General features: G+C 31.8%; 1 protein-coding gene across 2 annotated transcripts in view; it reads left to right on the plus strand.

Moving 5' to 3' along the window:
• LOC129247030 (ethanolamine-phosphate cytidylyltransferase) overlaps positions 1-26911 on the plus strand; it is a 45342-nt gene extending 18431 nt beyond the window's left edge. Inside the window, exons 2-7 of one of the 2 annotated variants that reach the window (XM_054885892.1) lie at positions 15775-16025; positions 16102-16168; positions 18224-18336; positions 22497-22663; positions 23125-23310; positions 24954-26911. In XM_054885892.1, coding sequence (XP_054741867.1) covers positions 15775-16025; positions 16102-16168; positions 18224-18336; positions 22497-22663; positions 23125-23310; positions 24954-25271 — 1102 coding nt within the window. In that variant the 3' untranslated portion in view covers positions 25272-26911. The remainder of the gene's footprint in view (positions 1-15774; positions 16026-16101; positions 16169-18223; positions 18337-22496; positions 22664-23124; positions 23311-24953) is intronic. The other variant, XM_054885893.1, reaches the window with a different exon arrangement.

A 26911-nucleotide genomic window follows, 5' to 3' on the forward strand; every position in this document is an offset into this window, starting at 1 on the left:
GAAGACAATCGGTGACTACATCGTGCAGAGAGAGTCTGCTACAACAACAACAACAGTGAAGTATTCAATCCCAGTGGGAGGCATGGTTAAGGCTAACGAGAGGGAGAATTTCGGGGGGCTACTTTGACATATACAATTTAAAGACCTCCCGAAGTTCGCAGCGTCTGTCTCGAAAGGAGCGACAGCAAAAGGCGTCTGTTCTTCAGGTTAGAAGCGGCCTCATCGTACTATTGAGTATGTGGTCAGCTTATCCGTGGAGCTCACCAGATTTTGCTTAGGCTTGCAACTTATGGATTTACTCCACGTTTTTCGAGCTACAAATATAAAAACACGCATTTTAACCTGCGAGGAATACAGTTTCCAAGTGGTACTCACAGAAAGTGAAAATTCCATCTGCTATGGCAGCATGCACGCCGGATTTGGAGGGGAAGAATTTGTGTTTATATGGAAATAGTTCTGAAACCTGAAGCTAGTTCTGAAGCTTCTGAAGCGGCCAAAATCGCGCCAATCAAGAAGAAAAGAAGAAGTTCTGAAACCACAGAGGTCCTATGTTCCATTAGGGATAAAAGGAATTGATGATGACTTTTCACAAGAGTTGTATATTGTGAGTAAAAATTGTGAATCCTCAAAGAATCTATGTAAATTTTTACATGTTTTTTGTTTTTTTTTTGAAACGATATCTTGGCGCGTCTTTTGAAAGCCCCTTTATGTATGTATATTACTATGAAGGAAGTACATCGCAAAAGCGGCTTGCGCGTGGGGTTTAAAGCCTTTACCAACAGGCTAGTGGCATTATAGTACAAATAATCATTTAAAATAAATTTCAGCACAATTGATAAGACATTATCACCAAGCCACACAATCGCTTGTCGCAGGCGAAAGAATAGAGTATTCGTGAGTTTACTCGTACGAGCATTCTTGCGGTAGTTGAAGACCGTACAAAATCTCCGGGAGCAAAGGTTCCACAGTTTGTCGTTTTACTTGAGTTGTCTGCCGTTCTGATCTGCCTTCCGGCACAATTTGCGTAGATTTTGAAAACTAAGGTTGCTTTTCCGTTGGTGGAATCTTTCCGTAGCGATTTGATTATTGTGAATGCGACAATTATTTAATTAATTAAATATATTATATCACTTCTCATTGACTAGCTTTGTATGGTAATATGAATGGGTGGAAAAAAAGACTGAACTAATGAAATACCTGCTTTTTTGTTTTATTGAAAATCCCGCACGAAAGCGAAATCGATGATCTTGCACTTAACCTGAATTACGCATTTGCGATATCAGCATTTATGTATAGACTGAAGGCGTACGGTTTTAGTCATAAAAAGATCAGGCAAATTTTTTATGATTTTGAAATTCCATAATATTTAATCGTTACCTTATTTAGCATTCGGAAGGACATTTCGCTGCAAACTTGAAAATAATCAGCGACAAATTCTGTAAACCCGCAGCTATTTTTACTATCAATTAAGATTAAGTTAGAGTTGTAAAAAATTTAATAAATACAGGGTGAACGATATGAAGTGTTACCACCTTCTCACTGTTTGTATCTGTAAAACAGCTCATGACATCAACGTCAAAATTGTTCTAATGACAGTTCAATATATTGTGGATAAGCCATCAAAAGCATTTGCGTCTCAGTTTAGTTGAATTTTTTTTTTCTGTGATGGAATTCAAACGTAATAGTGTGATTGCGTTATATTTGGCTGGAAAATCACAACCAGCCATTGTTCGTGAGCTCAGTCCCCTCAAAGTGAATAAAATGTTTGTGTATTGCACTATAAAACGTCAACAATGATACTGGTAGCATTGCAAAACGCTATGGAGGTGGACCAAAAAAAAACCGCAACAACGACAGAAATGGTTCGAAAAGTGAAGGCTCGACTTGAACGAAATCCACGTCGAAGTGGAAGAAAAATGGCCAAAGAACTGAAAATATCGCAAGACAGCATTTGACGCATATTGAAAAATGAGCTCAAGGTCAAGGCGTACAATTTCCAAAAAGCACACGATCTTTCACCCCAGCACAAAAAAGTTCGGTGCGAAAGAGCAAAGGAGTTGTTGCGCTTGCATGAACGTGGCGAATTTCCTAACATTATGTTTTCTGATGAAAAAAACTGTCCCAATTGAGCAATTCATAAACACTCAAAACGATCGTGTTTACTTGATCGACCGCTCATACGAGAATTTGAGCCTACGTATGGCCACTCGAAGCAATTTCCCATCGCAAGTAATGGTTTGGGCCGCAGTGACCGCTGATGGACGCTCTCCAACCGTTTTTATCGAGCCTGGTGTCAAAGTGAATGCAACTTATTATCGGGAAAATGTTTTAGAAGCTGCTTTAGAGCCGTGGACACGCAAACATTTCGGTCGTAGACCATGGACGTTCCAACAGGACTCGGCACCGTCTCATAAAGCTCGTGTGAACCAAGAATGGTTAAAAAATCATGTTCCACACTTCATTTCGTCCACACAATGGCTTTCGAATTCGCCAGACGCAAATCCGATGGACTATTCCATCTGGTCCATTTTGGAGAGCAAGATGAGGACTAAAAAATATGCCAGTATGGATGCGCTGAAAAAAGCGATTATACGAGAATGGGCCAAAATACCTCAAGATCACATTCGTGCAGCACGCAACTAATTTTTTGACCGTTTGAAGGCTATAGTCAAGTCAAAAGGTGGTCATATCGAGCTAAAGTGAATATATGTTAAAATTGTATTCATTTTTGAACAATTTTGTCTTTGAAATCAATAAAAACTAATTTCACACAAAAAAGTTATGGTGTTTTGAGTAGTTAACACTTCATTTCGTTCAGCCTGTAATTTATTTATTTTGGTATTTCATATCTATGCACTATAAAGCAGATTGTTGGTTCGGCGTTCTTGTTGTTTCAACTGCAAAAAACATTGAACATAATTTTTGTGGTACCATGAAAGAAAAGAGCTGGTAATTTTAAACTAATTCAACCAAATTCACTCTTGATTTTCATCCATCTCTCAGAACTGTTAATTAGCTGCATATGTTTCCGGTTTCACCAATCAAATTAAATTAATTAATTAAAATGTAAAATAGCAAAGTTTCGTATTGAAATTGTACAACTTTAAATTTCAACAGCCTGGAAAATTTTAAAATTGCATTAGACTGTTGACCTTTAACCAGAGAATGTTAATGAATGTATGAGAATGTTTCCTTAACATTTATTAAGAGAATGTAATGAGTAAATTAGAATGTTTCATTAACATTCTCTACTTTAACTAAATGTGTAGCAGTCAACTTCTTGTTTGTTAGCAGTTTATTGTCTACTAACAGTTGCTCTGTTAAATTAATGTATGATATTTCTGTTATCCTAAAAATGCTACTAGTGTTAACTGTTTAGAACCAGTGTTGTGTTAAAATCAAACAGAGATTTCTGTTGTCTTTTGAACAACTGTGTGTGCTGTTAATAGTCCGAACAGGCCGAAGTTAGTTTCTTGCCTAGACCATTAATTCTTATTAATAACTGAGCCGGTAAATGTTGAGAGGTACAATATATAAAAATAGTATTTATAATGGTATTTATATATCGCAGCGCTTACATAGGCGGTTTTGCAGTATCTCCTATACTATAAATGGCTTCTGAATTCAATAGATTTCAGTTTTGTGTTCATCTAGTTTTCACAATGATAAGCAATAAGCTACAGGAAAAATCACTGTATATTCCACAAATGCACGTAGAATCGCGTTCAGTTCCTGAGAATTTTCCATTATTGTTTCAATCATCTTGAAACTCTTTCCTCGAAGTTGTAACTCAAGTTGTGAAAAGTAGATTACAGGGGGAATGTGGGTCTTGTTTGGTCATATAATCTCGTCCAAGATGAGGTGCTTGAGCCAGTGAATTGTCATGCAATTTCATAAACCATGAGTAGTTTCTTCACGATTCCGGTATCTTGCGACGAACATTCTTTCTCAGACTTTTGTTTTTTGGCCTGGCCAAAGGCACCCAGAGTGGGCCACACCACGGCTGTCAAAGCAAACTGCGCACAAACATTGCATTTGTTTTCGATATTTTCTGGTCCCTGAAGGCCAAAGTTAAAATTTTAAATGCTTTTGCAACGGATATTTAGTCAGGATCACACAATTTTAGACGAGCTCTTTGATCAAACATAGCAAAATTTTCAGAATACACGAAATTATTGCCTTATTTACAAAGCACACACTTTTTAATAGATTGTAGTGTAAATATTAATTAATCAACACCTTTTTGCTAGATTTGTCGCAAAAAAAAATTTCACAATCACAATCTGCATTTACTTTGCATGCTCTATCCCAATTAAAGAAAGCTGTTAAAATAAAATTAATCAAACTTAAAATTTGATGGCATATGCCACAAGTTTAAATATTTATTTAACATCGTTTTGCGTCGGAAGCTTGTGGACTTTTGATAAAACAACTTTAGGCAGCTTAGCTCTTTCTATCTGTTAAGCTCTAAGTAACTGGATTCTAATGCAATATTTGAACTATTAGTCATGCAAATGCTTGGTTTAGAAATCCATCAAAATAAAAATTTGGTAAGAATTTAAAATTTTTCTATGAAACAGCATAATTGCTGAAACCTGCTATAGGCGGATGAGTTGTTTTGTCAAAAGTGCATAGATACAATTTTCTTTACATTATTTGCACAGCTTTGGAATAATTCGCAATGTCAAACAAACAACAAAGCAAACATAAATTTTAAGAAATACTTTTTAAAATCCTTGAATCTGTAAACGAACTTTTGGCAATGTGTGTTCGAAAACAATGGGAACCGTATATGGCACTTATGCCTCGAATCGGTTGCGTGAATTTTCAATTTTAGTCTGCTGATATTTATTTTCTCAATTTAATGCTAATTTTTATGTTGGATTTATGGAAAATTTGAAATAAAAAATTGATTAAAATGAAAATTAAAACATTTAAAAGAGTGCAAAAGTAAATTCCAATATTTTGTATAGAGCGAATAACTGGCACAGAATTAAAAAAGATCTTGTCGATTCAATAAAATAATATTATATAAATATAAACAAATTTTTATTTATTAAAAAAAAAAAAATTATAAAAAAAATTCAAAAAAAATTAAAATAAAAAATAATGCAAAAGTAAAAAATTATAAAAATTATAAAAATTATAAAAATATAAAAATTATAAAAATATAAAAATTATAAAAATATAAAAATTATAAAAATATAAAAATTATAAAAACAAAAAAAAAATATATAAGAAAATAATACAAAAGTAAAAAATAAAAAACAAAATAATAAAAAATAATAAAAAAAAATTATGAAAAAATAATACAGAAGTAAAAAATTCTAAAAATAAAAAAAATTATGAACAAATAATACAAAACTAAAAAATTCTGAAAATAAAAAAAATAATAAAAAATAATAAAAATAATAGTATAAAACGAATAAAAATAAGAATAAAAATATTAAGAAATTAATAAAAAATAATAAAAAATTAATGAAAAATAATAAAAGAATTAATAAAAATAATAAAAAATATTAAAAGAATTAATAAAAATGGGTTGGTGTCGAAATTCTGTATGTACAAAATTCTAAAAACAAAATTCTGCTTTTTAAAAGTCTGCTTTTTAAAAGTCTGCTTTCTAAAATTCTGCTTTCAAAATTCTGTATTACAAAATTCTGTATTAAAATATACTGTTAACAATGTTAAAGAGGTAATGTAATTATTTAATTTATTATTAATATTATTTTTTATTATTATTCGAGATATTAAATAAAAAATAATAATAATAATAATAATAATACTAATTTTTTCTTCAGTTTCGATAGAATCCACAGTATTTTTGCGTAGAACTCTTCTAAAAAAACGAAAAGCTGCGAAGAATTATTAAGAAAAGAAATGAATTAAGTCACACTACATATTTAAAAAGAATTCCAAAAAATATTGTAATTGGCTAAACTAAAATATTGTTATCGCTTAAACATATACATATGTATACATATTTATGGAATAAATGTTTATTTTGTTACTTCTTGTATGACGAAAATCACAAAACTTGAATAAAGCAGAATTTTTCGCATTAAACATGCAGAATTTTGAAAAAGCAGAAGTTTAGAAAGCAAAATTTTAAAAAGCAGAATTTTAAAAAAGCAGAATTTTAAAAAGCAGAATTTTTTTGCAATTTACAGAATTTTGTAGTACAGAATAATGACACGCTCCCAATAAAAATAATAAAAAATAATAAAAAAGATTAATAAAAATAATTAAAAAATTAATAAAAATAATAAGAAAAAAATGAGAAAAAGAATGGCACTTCACCTATTTCATCTACCTAAACAAATTAGACATTTTATTGAATTTATAATTTTTTTATTAAAACGAAAATTTTAAAAAAATTAAATAAAAATAAAATTTAAAAAAAAATAAATAAATTTAATTTAATATTAATAATTTAAATTTAAAATAAATGAATTAAATTTATTTTTAGTTTAAACAAAAAAAAAAATTAAAAAATATTAAGAAAAATAAAAAAATTTGAAAAGGTAGAAAAATTTAAAAACATAAAAAACAAATTAAAAAAAAAACATTCTGATTAATACATATTTCTTAAATTTCGTCGATTTTTTTCCACGTTTTTAAAAGTTTAGGACTTTAATTTATATTGTGCTTCGTTAAAAGTGGAACAATATTTGTATAATAAATTAACATAAAATATTAAATTCCACAAAAAAAGGTGTACAATTTTCAGATTGCGAATTTTGCGATCAACACTGAATCCAAAACATGAAATTCGTAACACAAAGTAGATGCTTGAGAAGCTGCTAAATTCTGGTACCTCTTAAAAAATATTTATTTAAAAAATTGTTCTGGATCACGAAAAAATATTCGAACACCGTGGTTGTATCTGTCTAATTTGGGCTACAAAAACAAAAAAAAAAAAAACAAAAAACGACAGTCGCTCCTACATTGCCGAAATGTCCCGGATTTATATCGTATTTTATGCGGCCAAGGACTTGTCACTCCAGCACCATTTCCCGTACATAGGTATATGTATGGGGAATGTTTATGCTGCAACAATAACAACAATATTTTTTCGTTATACTTTCTAAAAAAAAGTCTGCTGCGTTTTAGATAGCATTTACTATTTTGTTTTAGGTGTCTATTACCATTTACAGGTGTGGTACTTAATATCAACAATAGTATGGGATTTACAATGTACAAGGATGCCGTCAATTGCTTTCTTATTAAAAAGGGGGGATTCCTGAAGATAAAGTCCAATGTTTTTTTATAAATGTGTGTCTGATTTTCGTCATTATCTGTAAATTTTTTAATGATATAGATACCCTAAATTTTTGTATTCGTCATTACCTGTCTTCAAAATAATGACACAAATTCCTATTCGTAATTTGCTATTATGTGACAAACCCGGGTTCTCGACCTTGCTTTGATGCTGATATGCCATACAGCTCCGGTAGATAAGCGACGCCGGCTGCTAATTACTGTATGACGATGTCGCCAATACTTCTTTTGTCTATCGTCCAGTTTAGTTACTTACATATGTATGTATGTATGCAGGTACTCGTATTCGTGTATTTATAAACGCGCAAAAGTTGTGAGTAAATATTCGATTATATCGAATGAAAGTGTGGCCTACAAAACCACCCATTGTGCCAATTGATATTTTTTTTTATATCTTTAATACATACATACATGCATACAACATAACAAGAATGAAAGATATGACGTGATGAAGTTTGGCGCAATTAACTGGCATTAAGGGGGTGGTAGGGTTTAGCGCTAAAAAAAAACACTTTTTTTTTGAATTTTTTACAGAAATATGGCTTAAGATACTTTAATAAAATCAGTTGCATGTTATTGTACATCTTTTCAATAAGTTTTTAAAAAATATTAATAATAAAATATTGACAAATAAGCCCATGACAGAGTTTTTTTGGAGATATGTTTTTCGAGAGGTGCTCTGCGGTGCCAATCGGCATTCGTCGTAGAATCATCTGAAACTAAAAAAGTCGAATTTTTCAGTTAAAGTATGACGTAATGCTCCCCCCCACATGAATAAATTTTTTTTTTTCATTTTTGTAGTTTTGGTGGCAAAAAAACGTAAAACGAGCATTTTTGGCGAAAAATTTCGCCATATTTGTAAGTGAAAAATAACCTTAAAAAAATAAAATAAAAAAAAAACAGTGTAGGGGGGAGGTATTTTTGATTTAGAAAACGTGTGCCAAATTTGAAAAGAATCGGTTGAATAGTTTCGGAGTTGTGATTGGCACCGACTTTTAAGAAGTCGTTTCGGGAAAAACGCGTTTGAAAAAATGACTCTGAAAAATTATCTATGCTCCGCATTCGAGGTAGAGTGCCTACAAAGGCTATAACTTTGAGAGTTCTGCTCCGATCCACTTAAAAGTTTGACACAACATTCTTGAAATGATTTACTATAAGATGAGTGAAGAAAAAAAATTTCGATTTTGTGACCCTACCCCCCCCTTAAGCTGTTATATAACGATTCTTCTATCCGCAGCCCATAAGACTTGCTTGAAATTGCAGCAAGACTGAAATTGAAAAAATTGAAAGGTGAAAAGGTCGAGCCAAGGAGCACCAGGAATTTGGCTCAGGCTAAAAGGCCGATTGTATTTAGAGCTCTGGAAAGAGGGTAGATAGTCAAAGAGGGAAGGAGAAAAGTATCAGAAAGAGATAGGAAAGAATAGAGACAGAGATAGAGATAGTTAGTCCTGTGAAAATTTTCCAGATTCTTTGGCAAATCTGTGTATATCTTCCAGTTTTAGATAACGAATAAAGCAAGACTAGTCCATTTTGTATCTACAATGTCCTGCGCTCTACTCTATTCATGATGCTTCCTAAATACTTCAATGTACGTTAATGTACCCACTATTATTATTTTGAACACAACTTCAGATTTTTGAGTTTAGCATCACATTTTTTTTAACAGCAGGAAGTGTTTTCGTCCTCTGACTATTTATTATCTAATATTTTAATAATAATTTCTTTAAATTGTAAACATTCAAATTTCACCAATACTCGCAGAAATTAGAATAGCGGCTGGCTTCTCTTGTATACACATTTTTGATTAAATGGAGCGTGTATTCATCATTATTGGAAAAATGGGATGTTTTACTACATTCAATTCCGATTCTCTGCGCGAAATCGGTAATCAATCTTAACCGTATCCTTTTGAAGGTTTGTCTAAAGTTGGCAATGCCCGCTTAAACAGGTATCTCATTGGAGCAGAGTATGAAGGTTTCTAATTTAATGTTATTTGCCTTGAATGCCCGGTTTTTAAAATAAAAGCAGAGCCACCTTTCCACCTAGCAGGCTGTTATCGCCGTTATGTAAAATATAGGAGTGAGGGGAAAATTGCATATTACTTTGCACCACAAATATCGTTTATTATATACGAGCGCTGCTCTCTCCAAGAGAAGGTGTACATACATATGTATGTATCTATGGACAAGTTTAATTGTTCGGAAAGAAAAGAAGAAGTTGGCACGTCAAAGATATGTTAAACGTGCGTCAATGCGTTCTTGTAGTGAAACCTGTAGTGGCTCATGGCACGTGTATTGATGGCTGTGTGCAATGCTTCGTTTTACAAAGGGTGTCACATTAAATTTGATTGAAAGAAAAAAAAACACTAAGGGTAAAAAGTAACGCCAAAGAGGCATGGCAACCGGTTCTACGTTATCTACGTACATATTATATAAAGGGTGTTTTTTTTTAGAGGTTAGGTTTTCAAGATGAAATAAAACGTATATAATTTAATGTTATGGCCAAGAATTTAGCTTTATTATAAAGATAAGGGTTTGCCATTATGTTTTAAAAATGATTTCGGGCAAGTGGCCGCCGCGGCTGGCTCGAATAAATTCCAGCCGAGAGTCCCAATTTTCGATCACTTTTTGCAGCAATTGGGGCCGTATGTCAGCAATAACGCGCCGAATATTCTCTTCCAAGACGTCAATCGTCTCGGGCTTATCTGCGTAGACAAGCGACTTCACATAGCCCCACAAGAAATAGTCCAGCGGTGTTATATCGCACGATCTTGGAGACCACGCCACAGGTCCACGGCGCGAGATAATGCGCTCACCAAAAGTTTCCTTCAATAAATCGATTGTTGCGTTGGCTGTATGGCATGTAGCGCCGTCTTGTTGGAACCAAAGGTCGTCCACATCAACATCGTCCAATTCAGGCACGAAAAAGTCATTAATCATGGCTCTATAGCGCTCTCCATTGACTGTAACATTATGGCCGGCTTCATTTTTAAAGAAATATGGACCAATGATTCCCTCTGCCCATAGAGCACACCAAACAGTGACTTTTTGAGGATGTAACGGCGTCTCAGCAATGGCTTGTGGATTATGTTCACTCCAAATGCGACAATTTTACTTATTGACATACCCATTCAACCAAAAGTGAGCTTCATCGCTGAACAAAATTTTCTTCGATGCGTCGCGCAAACCGAACCATTATTTTCGTAATAAATTTGCACGATTTGCAAACGTTGTTCAGGTGTAAGTCTATTCATTATGAAATGGCAAACCAAACTGAGCATAAATCAAGTGACAGCTGTCAAAAAGACCATCTACGAAAAAAGTAGTGCCAACTTGAAAACCTAACCTCTAAAAAAAACAGGCAAAATCGTAAATTTGTAGTATATAACTTTTTTGCTGAATGAAATGAAGCAAATGACTTTGAGTAGCGGGAATTCTTATTTTGACCTTTACCCGCTATATTGCTTGTTTGTTTGCATACTGCAGCTGTCTAGTTCACAAGTGTCTAATATAATGATATGTCGTACGGCGCTATTTGCAAAAATTATTAATCTGCCGATAGGGTGATTAATTCTGAGCTTCTTTCTATTTAATCGCTTCTACTGTATCACTGCCAAAGTGAGCGAGCTTGACAACGACGTCACCAGAACTGCAGTTGAATGTAACCGACAGGGTAGCCGCCGCAAAGGAAGACAACAACAACCGTCTGAGACTTGATTTCGCGTGAATTAATATTAGTTCCCCTTCTTGGAGACTTGATTCAATTCAAAGACTATAATAATTTTCATATTGATGTCATACGCGGATTTATATCCAGCCAAGGACCATACAATTACGGGGAATGCTTATGCTGCTACAACAACAACTATAACCGTCTTAACACATGAAGAAGGATGATTGAGACGGAGATGGAAAATACGAAAAAACATAGAATGATGTTAAAATAATGGCGCAAAATTGGGGTTAGTTTAAATAATTTGTTGATAAAGCCCTATGTTCCATATAGGAATAAAAGGATCAAATATGTATATGCCAATTCGTGAGTTGACGCAGTATGAGCGAATTCAGCAATTCTGCATATAATCTCAGCTCTTAATTCAGGAATACTAGTATGATTTGAGTTATTTATGTACATCTTTTCTTTCGAAAACCGCAAATAAAACAAAAATGCAGCTGCGTCAAATTGTGTGACTCACAACGCGACAATGCGCTATTGCGATATATTGGAAATGTTTCCGCCTAACACGCAACAGTTCGGTAGTGAATTTTTACAATTTCAAATTAAAATCAAAATAGGCGGTCTAATGGGGCACCCAATAATTACTGGCTGTATTTTAACTTATTAAAATTTTGTATCTTTTTTTTATATTTTTATTATTTTTTTATTTTAATTTTTATTTAGCTTGTCGCTTACTCTTCTTACATATTCGCGCACACACAGCTAAAATAATGCTTCAATATATGCGCATACCAATAAGAAGAAAATTGTGCTGAATGCAACATACTCGTATGATCGGGTACAAAGTCCAAACAGCAACAGCTGAGCCGATTGATGAGTTTTATGCGGTGCGATTGGTGTGCCGAAAGACATACACACACACACACACTGCTGATGAGCACGACAATGATATGGCCAGGGGAAGTGACACAAGTTGCGATATACGAGCATTTAGCACAATGTGATGTTTACCTTGCCATTTGGCGGCAAATCTATTCCGCAATTTTGTTTAGAAATAGCACTGAAAAATAAAATACATAAACTGCAATGTTTATGAGTGTTTTTTCTCGTAAAGTTTTAGGTATTGATGTTTATTTTTTGTTTCTATTTTAGTTTTTTAGTTTTCCTTTTTATTTTTTTCTTCTTTATTTTCCTATATAATTAGCATAAAATTGTGTAAAGTTCATGAACTTTTATGGCGAATATTGTATTAAGTGAGGCGGTTAGCCATGAAATTACCCACAGCTCGCTGACGTTAGCAACCGTTTGGCTTTAAATCGAAATACGAAAGGAAAATTAACTAAAAATCGTTAAAGCGATAAATATGACCTGCCAATTAGACGGCCTTAAAAAATTTGTATGGCATTAAAAGAAATTAAACATTTTTTTCTTTTTTGTATTTTCTATGATTTCCAATACTATAAAAAAAGTGAAATAGAAACCGCCAGCCATTGTTCCAGAAGCAAACCGTCAATTTCGTTCATTTTATTCACTATACATACGCACATACATATGTACATATACATATATGGGACAATAACTTGTGCATTGCGCCATTATTTACTTCAATTGGATTATCTATTTCGCGCGGTTAGTCGCAATTTATTAAACGATCTGCCTTAAATTTGCTTTAAAATACTTATAATTGGATGAATTGGAAGCTTTCAGAATTTTTTGCGTTGCGAAGAATAAAATTTGCAATAAAAAATATTAGGAAAAATTGAAAAAATATGGTATACTTTCTGTCAAAAAAGTAACGCATAATTTAAAAAACCCGTTTAAGGGGAAACGTCACTGTGAAAATTCAAAAAAATCGATTTTTTTGTATAAATTGATAGTATAATATAACAAAATTCTGCTTTTTAAAATTCTGCTTTTTTAAAATTCTGCTTTTTTAAAATTCTGCTTTCTAAAATTCTGCTTTCAAAATTCTGTATTACAAAATTCTGTATTACAAAATTCTGTATTAAAATACAATGTTAACAATTTTAAAGAGGTAATGTAATTATTTCATTTATTATTATTATTATTTTTTATTATTATTCGAGATATTAAATAAAAAATAATAATAATAATTTTTTCTTCAGTTTCGATAGAATCCACAGTATTTTTGCGTAGAACTCTTCTAAAAAAAACGACAGCTGCGAAGAATTATTAAGAAAAGAAATGAATTAAGTCACACTACATATTTAAAAAGAATTCCAAAAAATATTGTAATTGGCTAAACTAAAATATTGTTATCGCTTAAACATATACATAAGTATACATATTTATAGAATAAATGTTTATTTTGTTACTTCTTGTATGACGAAAATCACAAAACTTGAATAAAGCAGAATTTTTCGCATTAAACATGCAGAGTTTTGAAAAAGCAGAATTTTATAAAGCAGAATTTTTTTGCAATTTACAGAATTTTGTCATCCAGAATTTTGTAATACAGAATAATGACACGCTCCCTAATATAACTACTCAAGAAAATGTGGTAAAAATTTTAAAGCGAAATTCGCTTTATTCTCGATTCTATGTACACTTAAGTGAGCGCCCGTCGGTTCGGCCCCGTAGCGCTTACGATACTATGCTTTATTTCAAGCTCGTTTTTCTCGAAACGTCTTTTTTTGATACCGTGGCAACGAATTCTCGAAGACTATTGAACCGATTTTAATTTTCGTTTTTTCAAAATTTTTATTATCGCATTGGATATCGTTGTACAAAATTTTGAAAATAACTATTTTTTTGGGCCTGTTGAAAATAAAAAAAATTGTGAAAAACTCACATCGAAATTCAAATAAAAAAACGGCTATGTACAACGATAGCCACTATTGTGTAGATTAATAAAATTTTTGGTTTTTTGATTTCAGATGATTATTCATAGCTGTATCGCTGCCACCATATGACGTCATTTTTTTTAACTCGTTACGTTTATTTTCATAAATTTGTCAATTTTCAATATTTTTTAATAAAAATTTACATCAACATAGTTTAATTCATATATTATACAATATAATAAATTGCCTTTTGTCTGATCCTCGAATAATCATTTCTACTTACAAAAAAAAAAAAATCCCAAAAATCGACTATTTTTTATCCTCCACAGTGGCGTTCCCCCTTAAAGGGATTGTCGAAATTCCGAAAAAAGGTCAACTGTAAATTTCGCGTTATATGGCTTTCGAGTGCGTAAATTCGTCAAAAAATGTCAGATATGTTGGGAAAGTTCACCACGTGACAACGCACCACCTAACAAAGTTTGCCATTGTGACTAGGCTATTTAGCAAGAGCTCAAAAAAATCATCAGAATCAAGGGTGACAGATTTACTAGGTTTGCTATGGTGAAAAAAGTGGTGAGGGGAACTTTGGGTGCCACGTCACTTGGGAGAGGCGAATGAAATGCAAACAAAATGCGCACATTCGCACATTTGTATTCACCATAATCGTAAACAAACCGTTGCCATGGCATGAGCATTGGTTGCGCTGATGTTTTTTTTTCGTACATCACTAACACAAGCTAAATTTTGTTAAACACATCTCACGGCGAATCTATTAAAGGTGGTATCGTTAAATCAGCTGACTTATGTTTTTTCTTTCGCCGTGTCCATGTGACGTCAGCCCATCAGCTGTTCTGTCAAATTCGCTCAGAGCCGAATAGCGGTGTGTTATCAAGCACACCTCTAAAAATATTTTCACTGTGATCAGAATAAGCACTGTATTCACATAAAATTACTTCTTTCACTTTCCAAAATTCAGAATTATTTCATCGAGGCATCGATTTGCAGCTGCATTTCTTAACAATTTTTGAAGGTCACTTTAGCTGTCATCTCTCATCAAAGAAATTTACCGAACGCAAAGCGATAAAAGTCTAAAAGTCCAAAATTAAAATGCTAACTGTAAACTTGAGACATGCTTGCTTTTTTGTTGTTGTTGTGATTGTCGTTGTTATTGTCTATTGTCGTTGTTATTATCTATTGTCGTTGTTATTGCTGTTGTTTCAACGGAAACATTCCCCATACATATACGGGAAATGAAGCTGGAGTAACAGTCCTCGGCCGGACATAAATCCGGGTCCGGCAACGCAGAACCGACTGGCGGAGGAACGCATTTTTTCTGTAAAATGGCGAATGTTTCGCAATTTTTCTATGAGCGTGACTCTAAATCCGAAGTTATGTCAGATTTAATTAGCGTTTTAATTTTTATTTATTTTTTCTATTAGTAGTAAAATCGTTAAATTTTCACATTTCTACGTTAAAATATTACTGAAAATAATTCAAATCTGATGGAAAAGTACAAATTAACTTTGAAAGGCGTAATGACTAATACTCGTTTGCATATTTATAAATTTGTATTTTGTTTCTTTTTACGTTATTTCGTAGTTTCTGTGCCTTATCTATTCGCAAAATAAGTCTGATTGCAATGTTATCACCATTCGGCTACATTTAGGGAAGCTACTTAAAAAATTCTGGTTGTACTCACCTCGCCACGCACAATTCTTTTCATTCATTTTGGGGGTCTTACAATTTTTAAATACCCTAAAATATTTTTCACATTTACTAAGCACCTGACGCAAAAATAAATTTGCTTTATCTTAATCAATAGGAAATTGTGTGAATTTTAAAGCTTTTTAAATGCAACGAAATGCCCTTAGAAACTAACGAACTCACGCGCACACTGCGTACACATACAACTATACGCCTTATGCTAATCAGCATGTAAAGCGCAATAGTACAATTCACTTTTTTTATTCAAACAACACGACCTAATGAATTCGCCGTTCTTCCCTTCCAGCTATGACATGGTGCATTTCGGTCACGCCAATTCCCTGCGACAAGCCAAAGCACTCGGTGACAAAGTCATTGTTGGCATACACACCGACGAGGAGATCGCAAAACACAAAGGACCACCAGTCTTTACGGAGGAGGAACGCGTTAAAATGGTCAAGGGCATCAAATGGGTGGATGAGGTGGTGCTAGGCGCGCCCTATGTGACAACACTCGAGGTGCTGGATGAATACAACTGTGATTTTTGTGTGCATGGCGGTGAGTAATAGTCGTTTTTATATTAAATAAATAAAATTTCTAAATTTCTTTATCAAAAATTATACTTTCGCCACAGATGACATCACAATGACCGCTGAGGGTGTGGACACCTATCATCTCGTAAAGGCTGCCAAGCGTTACGAGTAAGTTAATAGAATATCGATAAGCATTTTTTGTTTTTAAATTATTTTTTTTATTTTTATTTTTGTTATTATATATTATTAATTATTAAGTGCGCAGCTAAGTTCTCGCTGTTTGTCAATAGATGCCGCCAGCAGTGTGTGCTAGTCAAGTCAAACATAACCTAAACGTCATAAACCAAGCTTAGACATATGGTAAACAAACTGCTTCGACACATTAGTGTTTTTGTTTTGGTATCATATACTTTTGGTTTTGTGAAAATGTCTGATTTTGTGCCGAATAATCGTCATTTGTGGGAAGTGTTGATTTTCCTGTTTCATTCGAAAAAAACGGGGGCTGAAGCGCATCGAGAGCTGCAAAAAGTTTATGGAGATGCTGCTTCAAGTGAAACAACGTGTTGAGATCGGTTCCGTCGTCATAAAAAAAAGACGGTGATTTTAATGTTGACGACCTCCGCATGAAGGAAGGCCAAAAACCTTCGAAGACGCTGAATTGGAGGCATTGCTCAATGAGGATCCATGTCAAACGCAAGAAGAGCTTGCTTCAGTGTTAGGAGTTACCCGCCAATCCATTTCCAAGCGATTGCAAGCCATGGGAATGATTCAGAAACAGGGGCTTTGGTTACTTATGAGTTAAAAGCAAGGGATGTTGAACGTCGTTTTTCGCCTGTGAACAACTGCTGCAGCGTCAAACAAGGAAGGGTTTTCTTCATCGCATCGTGACAATTGATGAAAAATGGATTCATTACAGCAATCCAAAGAAAAGAAAGTCATGGGGACTGTCCGGTCATGCATCAACATCGTCATCGCCTCGGCCGAATATTCATGCTGCGAAGGTTATGCTATGTATTTGGTGGGACCAAGTTGGTGTTATTTATTATGAACTGTTAAAACCAAGCGAAACCATCACTGGGAATCGGTATCGACTTCAATTGATGCGATTTAGCCGATCACTGAGCGAGAAGCCGCCGCAATACGCGGAGAGGCATGAAAAAGCGATTCTACAGCATGACAACGCTCGGCCTCACGTTGCCAAACCCATTAAAACCTACCTGGAAACACTGAAATGGGAAATCCTCCATCAACCGCTATATTATCCAGATATTGCGCCGTCCGATTATCACCTGTTCCGATCGATGGCACATGGTCTAGCTGACCAGCAGATCCATTCATATGAAGACATCAAAAAATGGCTTGATCCATGGATAGCCTCAAAAGATGAACAGTTTTACCGCGACGGTATACGAGATGTACCAGAAAGATGGACAAAGTAGGAGCCAGCGATGGGCAATACTTTCAATGATTCACTTGTAACCATTTTTTCAGAATAAAGTTGTATTTTCATCATAAAAACAGCGGGAACTTAGTTGCGCACCTAATATTTATTTATTTAATGAACTTATATAATGAATTTTGTTATTACAATATTTATTTATTAAATTTTATTATTATTTATTTATTAAATTTTTTTATTATATTTAATTATTATTATTTATTTGTTATTTTTTATTAAATTTTGTTATTATTTATTTAACAAATTTTATTATTTATTTATTATTTGTTATATTATTATTATTTTTTGTTATATTTTATTACTTTTTTATTAAATTTTATCATTATTTATTTATTACATTTAATTAATTTTTTTATTTTTATTTATATTTATTTATTCATTTTTTTATTATATTTAATTATTATTATTTATTTGTTATATTTTATTATTTTTTATTAAATTTCGTTATTATTTATTTATAAAATTTTATTATTTTTATATATTTTATTTTATTTTTTTATTAAATTTTATCATTATTTATTTATTACATTTAATTAATTTTTTTTAGTTTTATATTTATTTATTTATTCACTTTTTATTAAATTGTATTACTATTTATTTATTAAATTTTATTATTATTTATTTATTAATTTTTTATTAATTATTTATTTGTTTATTAAATTTTATTATTACTTATTCATTTTTTTTTAATTAAATTTTAGCATTGTTTATTAAATTTTATTGTTATTTACTTATTAAATGTTGTTCTTGTTGCCTTTTCACAGGGAAGTGCGTCGCACGGCCGGCGTTTCAACAACAGATTTGGTGGGGCGCATGTTGCTGCTGACGCGCAATCACTTCCACCAAGGTTCGGCAGAATATGCCATTGAGAAAGAAGGTAATTTCTTTGCGTTAAGTGCCAGCTAAGCATTACTCGTACTTAGTGATGGCTTTTATATACCATATCATGCGGTTTGTCAATGTTATATAAATTTGTGCTATGTAAAAATGAATTTTTTTACTAACATTAGCCTTGGGTTGTTTGCGTAGATAGTACATAAGTAAATGTTTGTTTATTTTATTCTATTTTAGTTTTCTATTGTTTTATTTATTTACAATAGTTAAATTAAATTTTTTTTTATTTTATATTAATATTTTTTGTTTTGTAAAAGGTTTTCCAATAAGAGGTGTTATTTTGATATTCAAAGAAAAATGCTATTTTTTAATATAAATGATCGGATGTTTATTTCATTATAAAGAGGAAGGTATGCCGTTTCATGAAATTTTCCATAACCGAATTGCGAAGTGGCTGCCTTATGTCCTCGACAGCCTCACGAATTCCATCTTTGAGGTCTTGAATCGACCCTGGGCTGTTGGCGTAGACCTTCTCTTTCATGTGGCCCCAAAGAAAAAAGTTACAAGGTGTTAAATCACAAGATCTCGGTGGCCAATTGTGATCATCTCTTCGAGAGATAACACGGTTCGCAAACTTTTCCCGTAAAAGATCAATGGTTTCGTTGCTTGTGTGGCACGTAGCGTCGTCTTGTTGAAAATAAACGTTGTCCAGATCAATACCATCCAATTCCGGCCATAAAAAATCGTTAAACATCTCTCAATAGCGATAGATAACACCTGTTATTGGAAAAGCCTTTATTATATTTTTATTTTTTATGTTTATTATGCTTTTTTTTCTTTTACTTTATTTTTTTTATCCAAATTTTTTAAATTTTATTTTGGTTTGTTTTTGGCTCAAAATTTATGTTTTAATTTAAATACTACAATATTATATTTTTTTAAACAGTTTTTTTTATTATTTTATGTTGTCTCTTATTCGCGTTCATTTATTTTATTTTTAGTTTTTAATTAACTTAATCAATTTTTGTTATATTAGACTTTTGTGTTTATTCATTTTTTTTGATTGATTTTATTTTTTACTTTATTTCACTTTATTTTGATTTGTTTTATCTTCTTATTTTATGTTTTTTATTCATTTTATTTTATTTAATTTTTTAATTTAATTTTATTTTGGAAATAATTCAATTTAATTAAATTAAATTTTATTTTCGTTTATCTTATTCTATTTTATTTTGGTTTATTTTATCTTCTTATTTTATATTTTTTCTCAATTTAATTTAATTTTTTATTTATTTAAATTTTGTTTAAATTTAATTATTTTATGTTTTATTTAGTTTTAATTTTATTTTATTTTATACTATTGTTTCTTATCTTATTTTATTTTCGTTTAACTTATTTCATTGTATTTTGGTTTATTTTATCTTCTTATTTTAAATTTTTTCTACATTTTATTTAATTTTTTATTTATTTAAATTTTACTTAAATTCAATTATTTAATTTTTTATTTAGTTTTAATTTTATTTTATTTTATATTATTTTTTCTTATCTTATTTTATTTTCGTTTATCTTATTTCATTGTATTTTGGTTTATTTTATCTTTTTATTTTATATTTTTTCTTAATTTAATTTAATTTAATTTTTATTTATTTAATTAAATTTAATTGTTTTATATTTTATTTGCTTTTAATTTTTTATTTTTGATTTTATATTCTTTTTCTTATTTAATTTTATTTTGTATTTATTTTTAATCTTAATTTTATTTTTTATTTATTTTTAATTGAATTTAATTTTATATAATTTTTTTATATTTTTTTTGGTAGTCTTATTTCATTTTATTTTGGTCTCTTTTATCTTATTTGTTTTTTTTTTCTTCATTTCATTTCAATTTATTTTACCTTTAATTTTATTTTATTTTATATAATTTTTACTTATCTTATTTTTTATTTTTTTATTTTCTTATTTATTTCGCCTTGTATATATTGCATACATATATTGCATTTACAAATATTTCAATACTATTGTTTTCTTGCTTCTTGGGCATTCACTTTTTTAACATTTTGTGTGCCATTCAAATCTCAGTTGCTAACCACTACCAACACAAACATTCAATTGGTAAACAATTTTCAAAAATGTATAATCAACTACAAATCATCAAATATTTTCAACTATAACAACTCCTCCCATTTTTTTCAAGATATTTTCGAAAATTCTTACAAAAGTTAGTTGGATGCTAAGGCCTAATATTCGATGCTTGAAAAGATCAGTTAGCTCTGTTGGGGAAGAAAATCAATTTTAGATGCTATATATTTTAAAATAAGCACAACAATTTTTCGATCGGTTTTCATATATCCCTTGGATTATATTAGAATTCTTCGAATTATATTAAAACTTCTTTAAAACAATATCTGTACTATCCTTTAAAACTTGTTAAAGCAGGGTGTCGACCTGTGTTAGTGGCATTTTTAGTACAACATGTAAACATATGTAAATAATAGATCCTCCTATTCACGTCCCATTAAAATTGTAAGTTGTCAAAGAAATTAATAATTAGAATACATAAAGAGCTGCTATAGCGCCGTTTGGTGGGCGCAGACTGCCTTCACAAATGCTTGAAAATCGCTTCGCCTGACTTAAGCCTACGCCGTACGTATTAAGACTGCGCCTCCATGAGCCTCGGGTTCGTCCACTTCTGTGCGATTCTCTTGGATTGCAATCGAATGCTATTCTACTGATTTCGGAAGCAGGTTTCCGTAGTGTATGTGGCCTATCCATCTTCAATTGCGCTCTCGTATGTACAAGTAAATCGGCTGTGGTTTACTGTGCCTCAGCAATTTTTGCTTTGACACCCAAATATCTGGCCACCACATATAAATAATGACTCTGAGACATCGATTGAGGCATGTTTGAAGTTTTCTGGTACTATTCGCTCCCATAAAGCCAAACCGATTTCACCGATTTGAATTGAAAATACGATGTTTGGTCTGCTTCGAAATATGCTTAGCATAACATATTTTCTTAGGGAGCCAAAAGTGCTCTTTGCTTTTCTTATTCTGTTCTCAACATCTGGATTTGCACCGCCGCCTTGCGTAATTTGGATTCCTAGTAGATATAAGAACTCGTTTACTTTTTCAACTGGTTGCTCAAATATGGGGGAACCGGTGTGCTGCTGAGTATTCGCGCGCATAGATTTTGGTTTAGAAAAATTTATTTTTTATCCAGCACTTCTTGCACAGCGCGCCAGTTTATCGAGCTGCTTCTGCATGCTGCCCTGGTTTTTAGAGAGCAGTGCTTTAATCAGAGAGCAGCAGAGTTTTTTTAATCAGCATAGCAAAGAAATTATGACACCAAAATAGAAAAGAAATCACTTACAGCACTACTCCACCAGTCTAATCTGGGTTATCGGAATGGGCTTATATCTGTTACTGCAGTATCATTCACCAAAAATTATGCTGTAACACCAACAACAGTAGAACTTTTTTTGTAATACCCCATATTCATGGAAAATATTTTTACATACATACATTTAAAAACAAAAAATTCAATTCCACTGCAATGCATTACAATACGAGTTCTTAGTTGCGATTTACCTAAACTCAATTAAATTGCATCTCACTCCAAATTATCCATTTATATACAAACAAATGTACTTTTAACATTCTGCATGTGGTTGCATTTTTTTCTTTGTTTTGTATTAATAAATATTTTCCAAATTTACACTTGTGCTCGCATGTTTGTTTCTTTCGTTCCTTCACTTTGTTTATCCTCTTTTCTCTTTTCTTTTATTTCTATTTACATGTCAAACCAAATTTCCAAATCTAAAAATACACAAAAACCTAACTTAATTGATAATGGCAAATGATGTTGAAAAAAACCACTCGTATCTTGCTAATTACTAAAATCGTAACTGCTATTGCACTAAAACTTGTAATTAATGATAAAAACAAAATAATGTACGCCTGAAAATATGCAATGCCAAATGCATGGCATACCTAATTCATCCCATGCGTATCGCTCTCTTTCACTCTCTTTGAAACCGCTCTCAACTATCAACGCTATGCGCTGTCTGTACTAAAACGCAACTGAAATTGATTGATCGTAAAAATTCTGTATGAAATTGTGTGCATTCCTAACATATAAATTCAATTCTATCGCTAATAAATAAAAACAAAAAAAAAAAAACAAAAAAACAAAATCCAAAAAAAGACTTAATTACAAAAGTACAAAAAAATAAATTATCATCAGGTTCATCGAATATGGGACAAGACTCGTCAGCGAAGAGCCCCTGGACGGGATGCAGCCAATTTTTGCCTACCACACAGAAAATCATACAATTCAGCGATGGCAAACCACCAAAGCCAAATGATAAAATTGTAAGTAAAGTTGGCAAAGAGTAACAAAAATCAAGTTAAAGACAAAGAAAGAAGAAAGAAAAAAGGAAAGAAAAAAAAGAAAGAAAAATTAAACCAAAAAAATAAAAGAAAAATTAAAACAAAAAAAAAAAAATTTTTTTTAAAAGTTAAAAAAAAATTAAAAATTAAAAATAAAAACATTAAATAAAAATAAAAAAAGGAAAAACGAAAAAAGGAAAAACGAAAAAAAGAAAAAGAATTAAAAGAAGAAAAAAAAAGAAAAAAAGAAAAACAAGTAAAAAAAAAAGAAAAAACAAGTAAAAAAAAAAGAAAAAAAGAAAAAAAAAAAACAAAAAGAGAAAGAGAAAAGGAGAAAAAAAAGGAAAAAAGAAAAAGAAAGCAAAGAAGGAAAAAAAATAACACAAATTTTCCCAAAGGGGTTGATTTTGATTTATTTAAATCGCTTTTCTTATTTTTTGCAGGTTTATGTGGCTGGCGCTTTTGACCTATTTCATGTGGGCCATTTAGATTTCCTGGAGAAGGCCAAAGAATTAGGTGATTTCTTGATTGTCGGCCTGCATACAGATCCAGTGGTGAACTCCTATAAGGGCAGCAATTATCCCATCATGAATTTACATGAACGCGTGCTAAGTGTGCTGGCGTGTAAGGTAGGCAAAAAAACTTAGGAGTCAATAAAGATTTTGAACTTAATATTTCTCTTTATTTATTTATTAATAATAATAAAGAAGTTATATTAATAAAGATTTTTTGCTTAACATATCACCTACCGTGTGCACATATTTGTGCTTCTCGTTAAACTTCACAAAGCTCCCGTGTGCATACAGTTGAGTGTGCCGATAACCGTTAATTTCAATTTCGAACCAAATAAAATTCGATTCTTTTGTTTCAGCTTAAACTTTATAGGATTACATTTTTGTTTTTGCTTTGAGGTAAAAGGTAAAGGGGAAAAAAATGTTGGAAACCCCTTTAGTGTACTGCTTTTTACATACGAGTATTGTGTTTTTTAGAAAATTATGTATATATTTTTGAACCCGGATATAAAGTGAAAGGTTATCAAAACTTCAAAGAAAATGGAACGGTTATCGGGCATCACGGCAAACAAATCGTAAAAATTTACAAAATTTCAGAAATTTATTCCATTTTTTTTAATTTCACGCCCAATAATTCCCGGCAGAAGATAGTCGGGAGTTGGGGAAGCATTTGTTGGAAAGCCTAGACATTTAGCTATCATTAGAATCATAGGGTGTTAGGAAAAAAGGTCTTAAAATTACAAAATCCCCCCTATCTGTGAAACGAAGCATTTCACCTTTTCGCTTCCATACGATTTTTTGTACCTACCGCCATCCCTCATCTTTTTGATTCTTTTGAATTTCACCCGGCACCAGACAAACTTTTTTGTAAACATTAGCGATTAATATAGGGTTTTTCAGTAAGAGCGCTTCAACTTTTGAACTTTTTTGAATAAAACACAAACGGTTTGACTTTTTTAACTAATTTTTTTTTTTTATTATCGAGTTTCAACATATACATTTAAGTATGAAATTCGATTTCTTTTGCATGACCACCGCGTGCACGTTTTACGAAGTCCAATCGTTGAACCCAATTTTCGACCACTCTTTTGCATAAATCGGCCGAAATTCCAGCAATTTCGTGTTCAATATTGGCTCCGAGCTCACAAATCGTCGCCGGCTTGTTACTGTAGACCAATGACTTCACATAACCTCAAAACGAGAAGGCTTGTTAAATGGACCGTAAAATGGCCGTAATGCTCCAGTAATGAGTTCTGAGGGACACCGCAATAAAACTTTTTTATGAGACGTCCGCGAAGATTCGCTGCCACCAACTCATTTCTTCATAAAAATCAATGAAAATTTCACACAATATTCTTTAAATATGACTTTATAATGAAGTATTTTTAAAATTTTGAATAAATCAACTGTGTCGACAAAAAAAATTTCGAAAAATATGCTTGTTTTACACCGAATTAACCATACTACCCCCTTAAAGTAGCAGCAACAGAACGATTATTTTCATAAAAAATTTGCACGATTTGCAATCGTTGCTCAAGTGTGTAGCGTTCCATGATGAAATGTATACTAATGAAGTTTACAAATGACAAGCGAAAAATAAAAAAATATTGCGTTCGTTCGCCCTCCCTATCGGAAAAAAGTTGAAGCGCACCTATTGAAAAACCCAATATTTCTTTTATTTATTTATTAAAAATAATAAAGAAGTCAATAAGATTTTAAATTTCTCTTATTCAATTCATTAATAATTTCTCTTCTTTCAGTACGTGAACGAAGTGGTCATCGGCGCACCTTATTGTGTCACTGAAGATCTGCTCGATCACTTCAAAATCGACGTCGTTTGCCATGGCCAAACACCGATTACGCTGGAGAATGGCAAAATCGATCCTTACGCAGTACCAAAAACACGCGGCATCTTTACACTCATCGATTCTAAAAATTCAATGACAACAGAACTAATTGTGGAACGTATTATTTCACATCGACTCGAATATGAACGCCGTAATAAAGCCAAAGAGAAGAAAGAGAGTGAGGCCTATGAAGCGCTGCAGCGAGCCAAGCAAACACAGAAAGCCGGCTAGGATTCGGAAACCGCACCGCGTTGGGTCGGAGGCCAATTGAAGGATGCGTGTGTCGTCGTCTGAAAGCAAATGTCTGCAAGTTGCCTGCTACTTGCTATTATAGTCTAAGTCTAAGTCTAAGCACTAGATAAAGCTAAAGCCCAATTACATAGTTAATAATGAAATGAAAAGACAAGTATGAATGCGCTAGACCCGGGCGGTGGTAACGAGTATATGAATCGCTGCAGCACCTTTAGCTACAACAATTTTTTGTTGAACCCCCCCCCCCCGTACATATTTTTTTAAGTTTTATGTTTGTAGTGTGTCTTTTTAAAGTTATGTTCATTTTTCTTACCTGATATTTTGCTGCACTTTTTCTGTGTGTGTATGCATGATGGGAATGTACACTGTGGGTACAAATTATAGTATAGTAGTGATATTTGGAGTTGATCGGGCGGATTTATTTTTGTAAATTTTAATTTTGCAACCTATTTCTCGATGATGGCTTAGCACACATACAACATATACAAAAATACAAATAAGCTGTGAATGCAGTAATTTAATATTTATATACAAAACTTAGTTTATATATGTAAAAATATTTTAGAGTATACCAAATATACCATGAAAATATGAAAATATTTGCTAGCTTCAGTTACCGATGTCGGTTGACACACACACACACACTCACACATATAAAATGTATAGATATAATTAGAAAAATCGCAAGTGTAAAATTAACTAATATAAATTTTAAATGCAATTGCTTGGGAAATGTACGCGAAGACCAGGTTTCGTGCTGACGAGATTTGTGCATAGCAAAGAACACTAGAAATACTTATGTACGTACGTATATGGCTTGCATTCAAGTCTCATGCCAAATAGTAGCATTTTAACTTAAAAGCGCAGCATAAATACATATTTTTTAATGCAATATTTATTAAAGGTGCATGAAAATACATTTTCGAAGCGCAGTAGCTTGAGACTTTTGCGCATGGGACTTCAAAAATTCTCATTCAAAACATTTTAATATGTCAACTTTCTTCCTACTGCATATACATTTTTTTTACGCAACTAAACGATTTTTAGACACTGCATTTTTGCGCTTTTATTTAAAAGGAATTGACTGCGAATGTGCGCTTTGCAATTTTTATTTTTTTGTTTTTTATGTATGTGCACATTTAGTTTCTTTAGACATTTTTTTGTGCTGCTTTAATTACGTATATTGCAAAAATCAAAAAGGCTTCAAATCGAAAAAATCAAAAAAAAAAAAAAATTTATTTTCATAATATACTAAATATCACATTAAAACCTCGAATAATTACATACATTGGCTGTAAAAGCAATATTTTTTGTATTAGAATTACTTTTTGTTTTTAAAATTCACAAACTTAACTACTTCCTTGTGAAACTGTATATTTCTCTGTTACAAGTATTGGTTTGTTTGTCTTTGTTTATTCCAAATTAATTACATTTTTGCCTTAGTTTTCTTTTATAAGTTCGCAATTTATTTGATAATTATAATTATTTCATACAAATAATATAAAATATAGCTTAAATTGAATGTTGAAACCAAAATAACGCCAAATCATACAGAATTATAAAGAAATTCTTGGTCTGCCATTAAATAAAACATTTGTGAATTTTTTGTCGATTATAGT

Source organism: Anastrepha obliqua, chromosome 5 (genome assembly GCF_027943255.1).
Source record: "Anastrepha obliqua isolate idAnaObli1 chromosome 5, idAnaObli1_1.0, whole genome shotgun sequence".
Lineage (NCBI taxonomy): Eukaryota > Metazoa > Arthropoda > Insecta > Diptera > Tephritidae > Anastrepha > Anastrepha obliqua.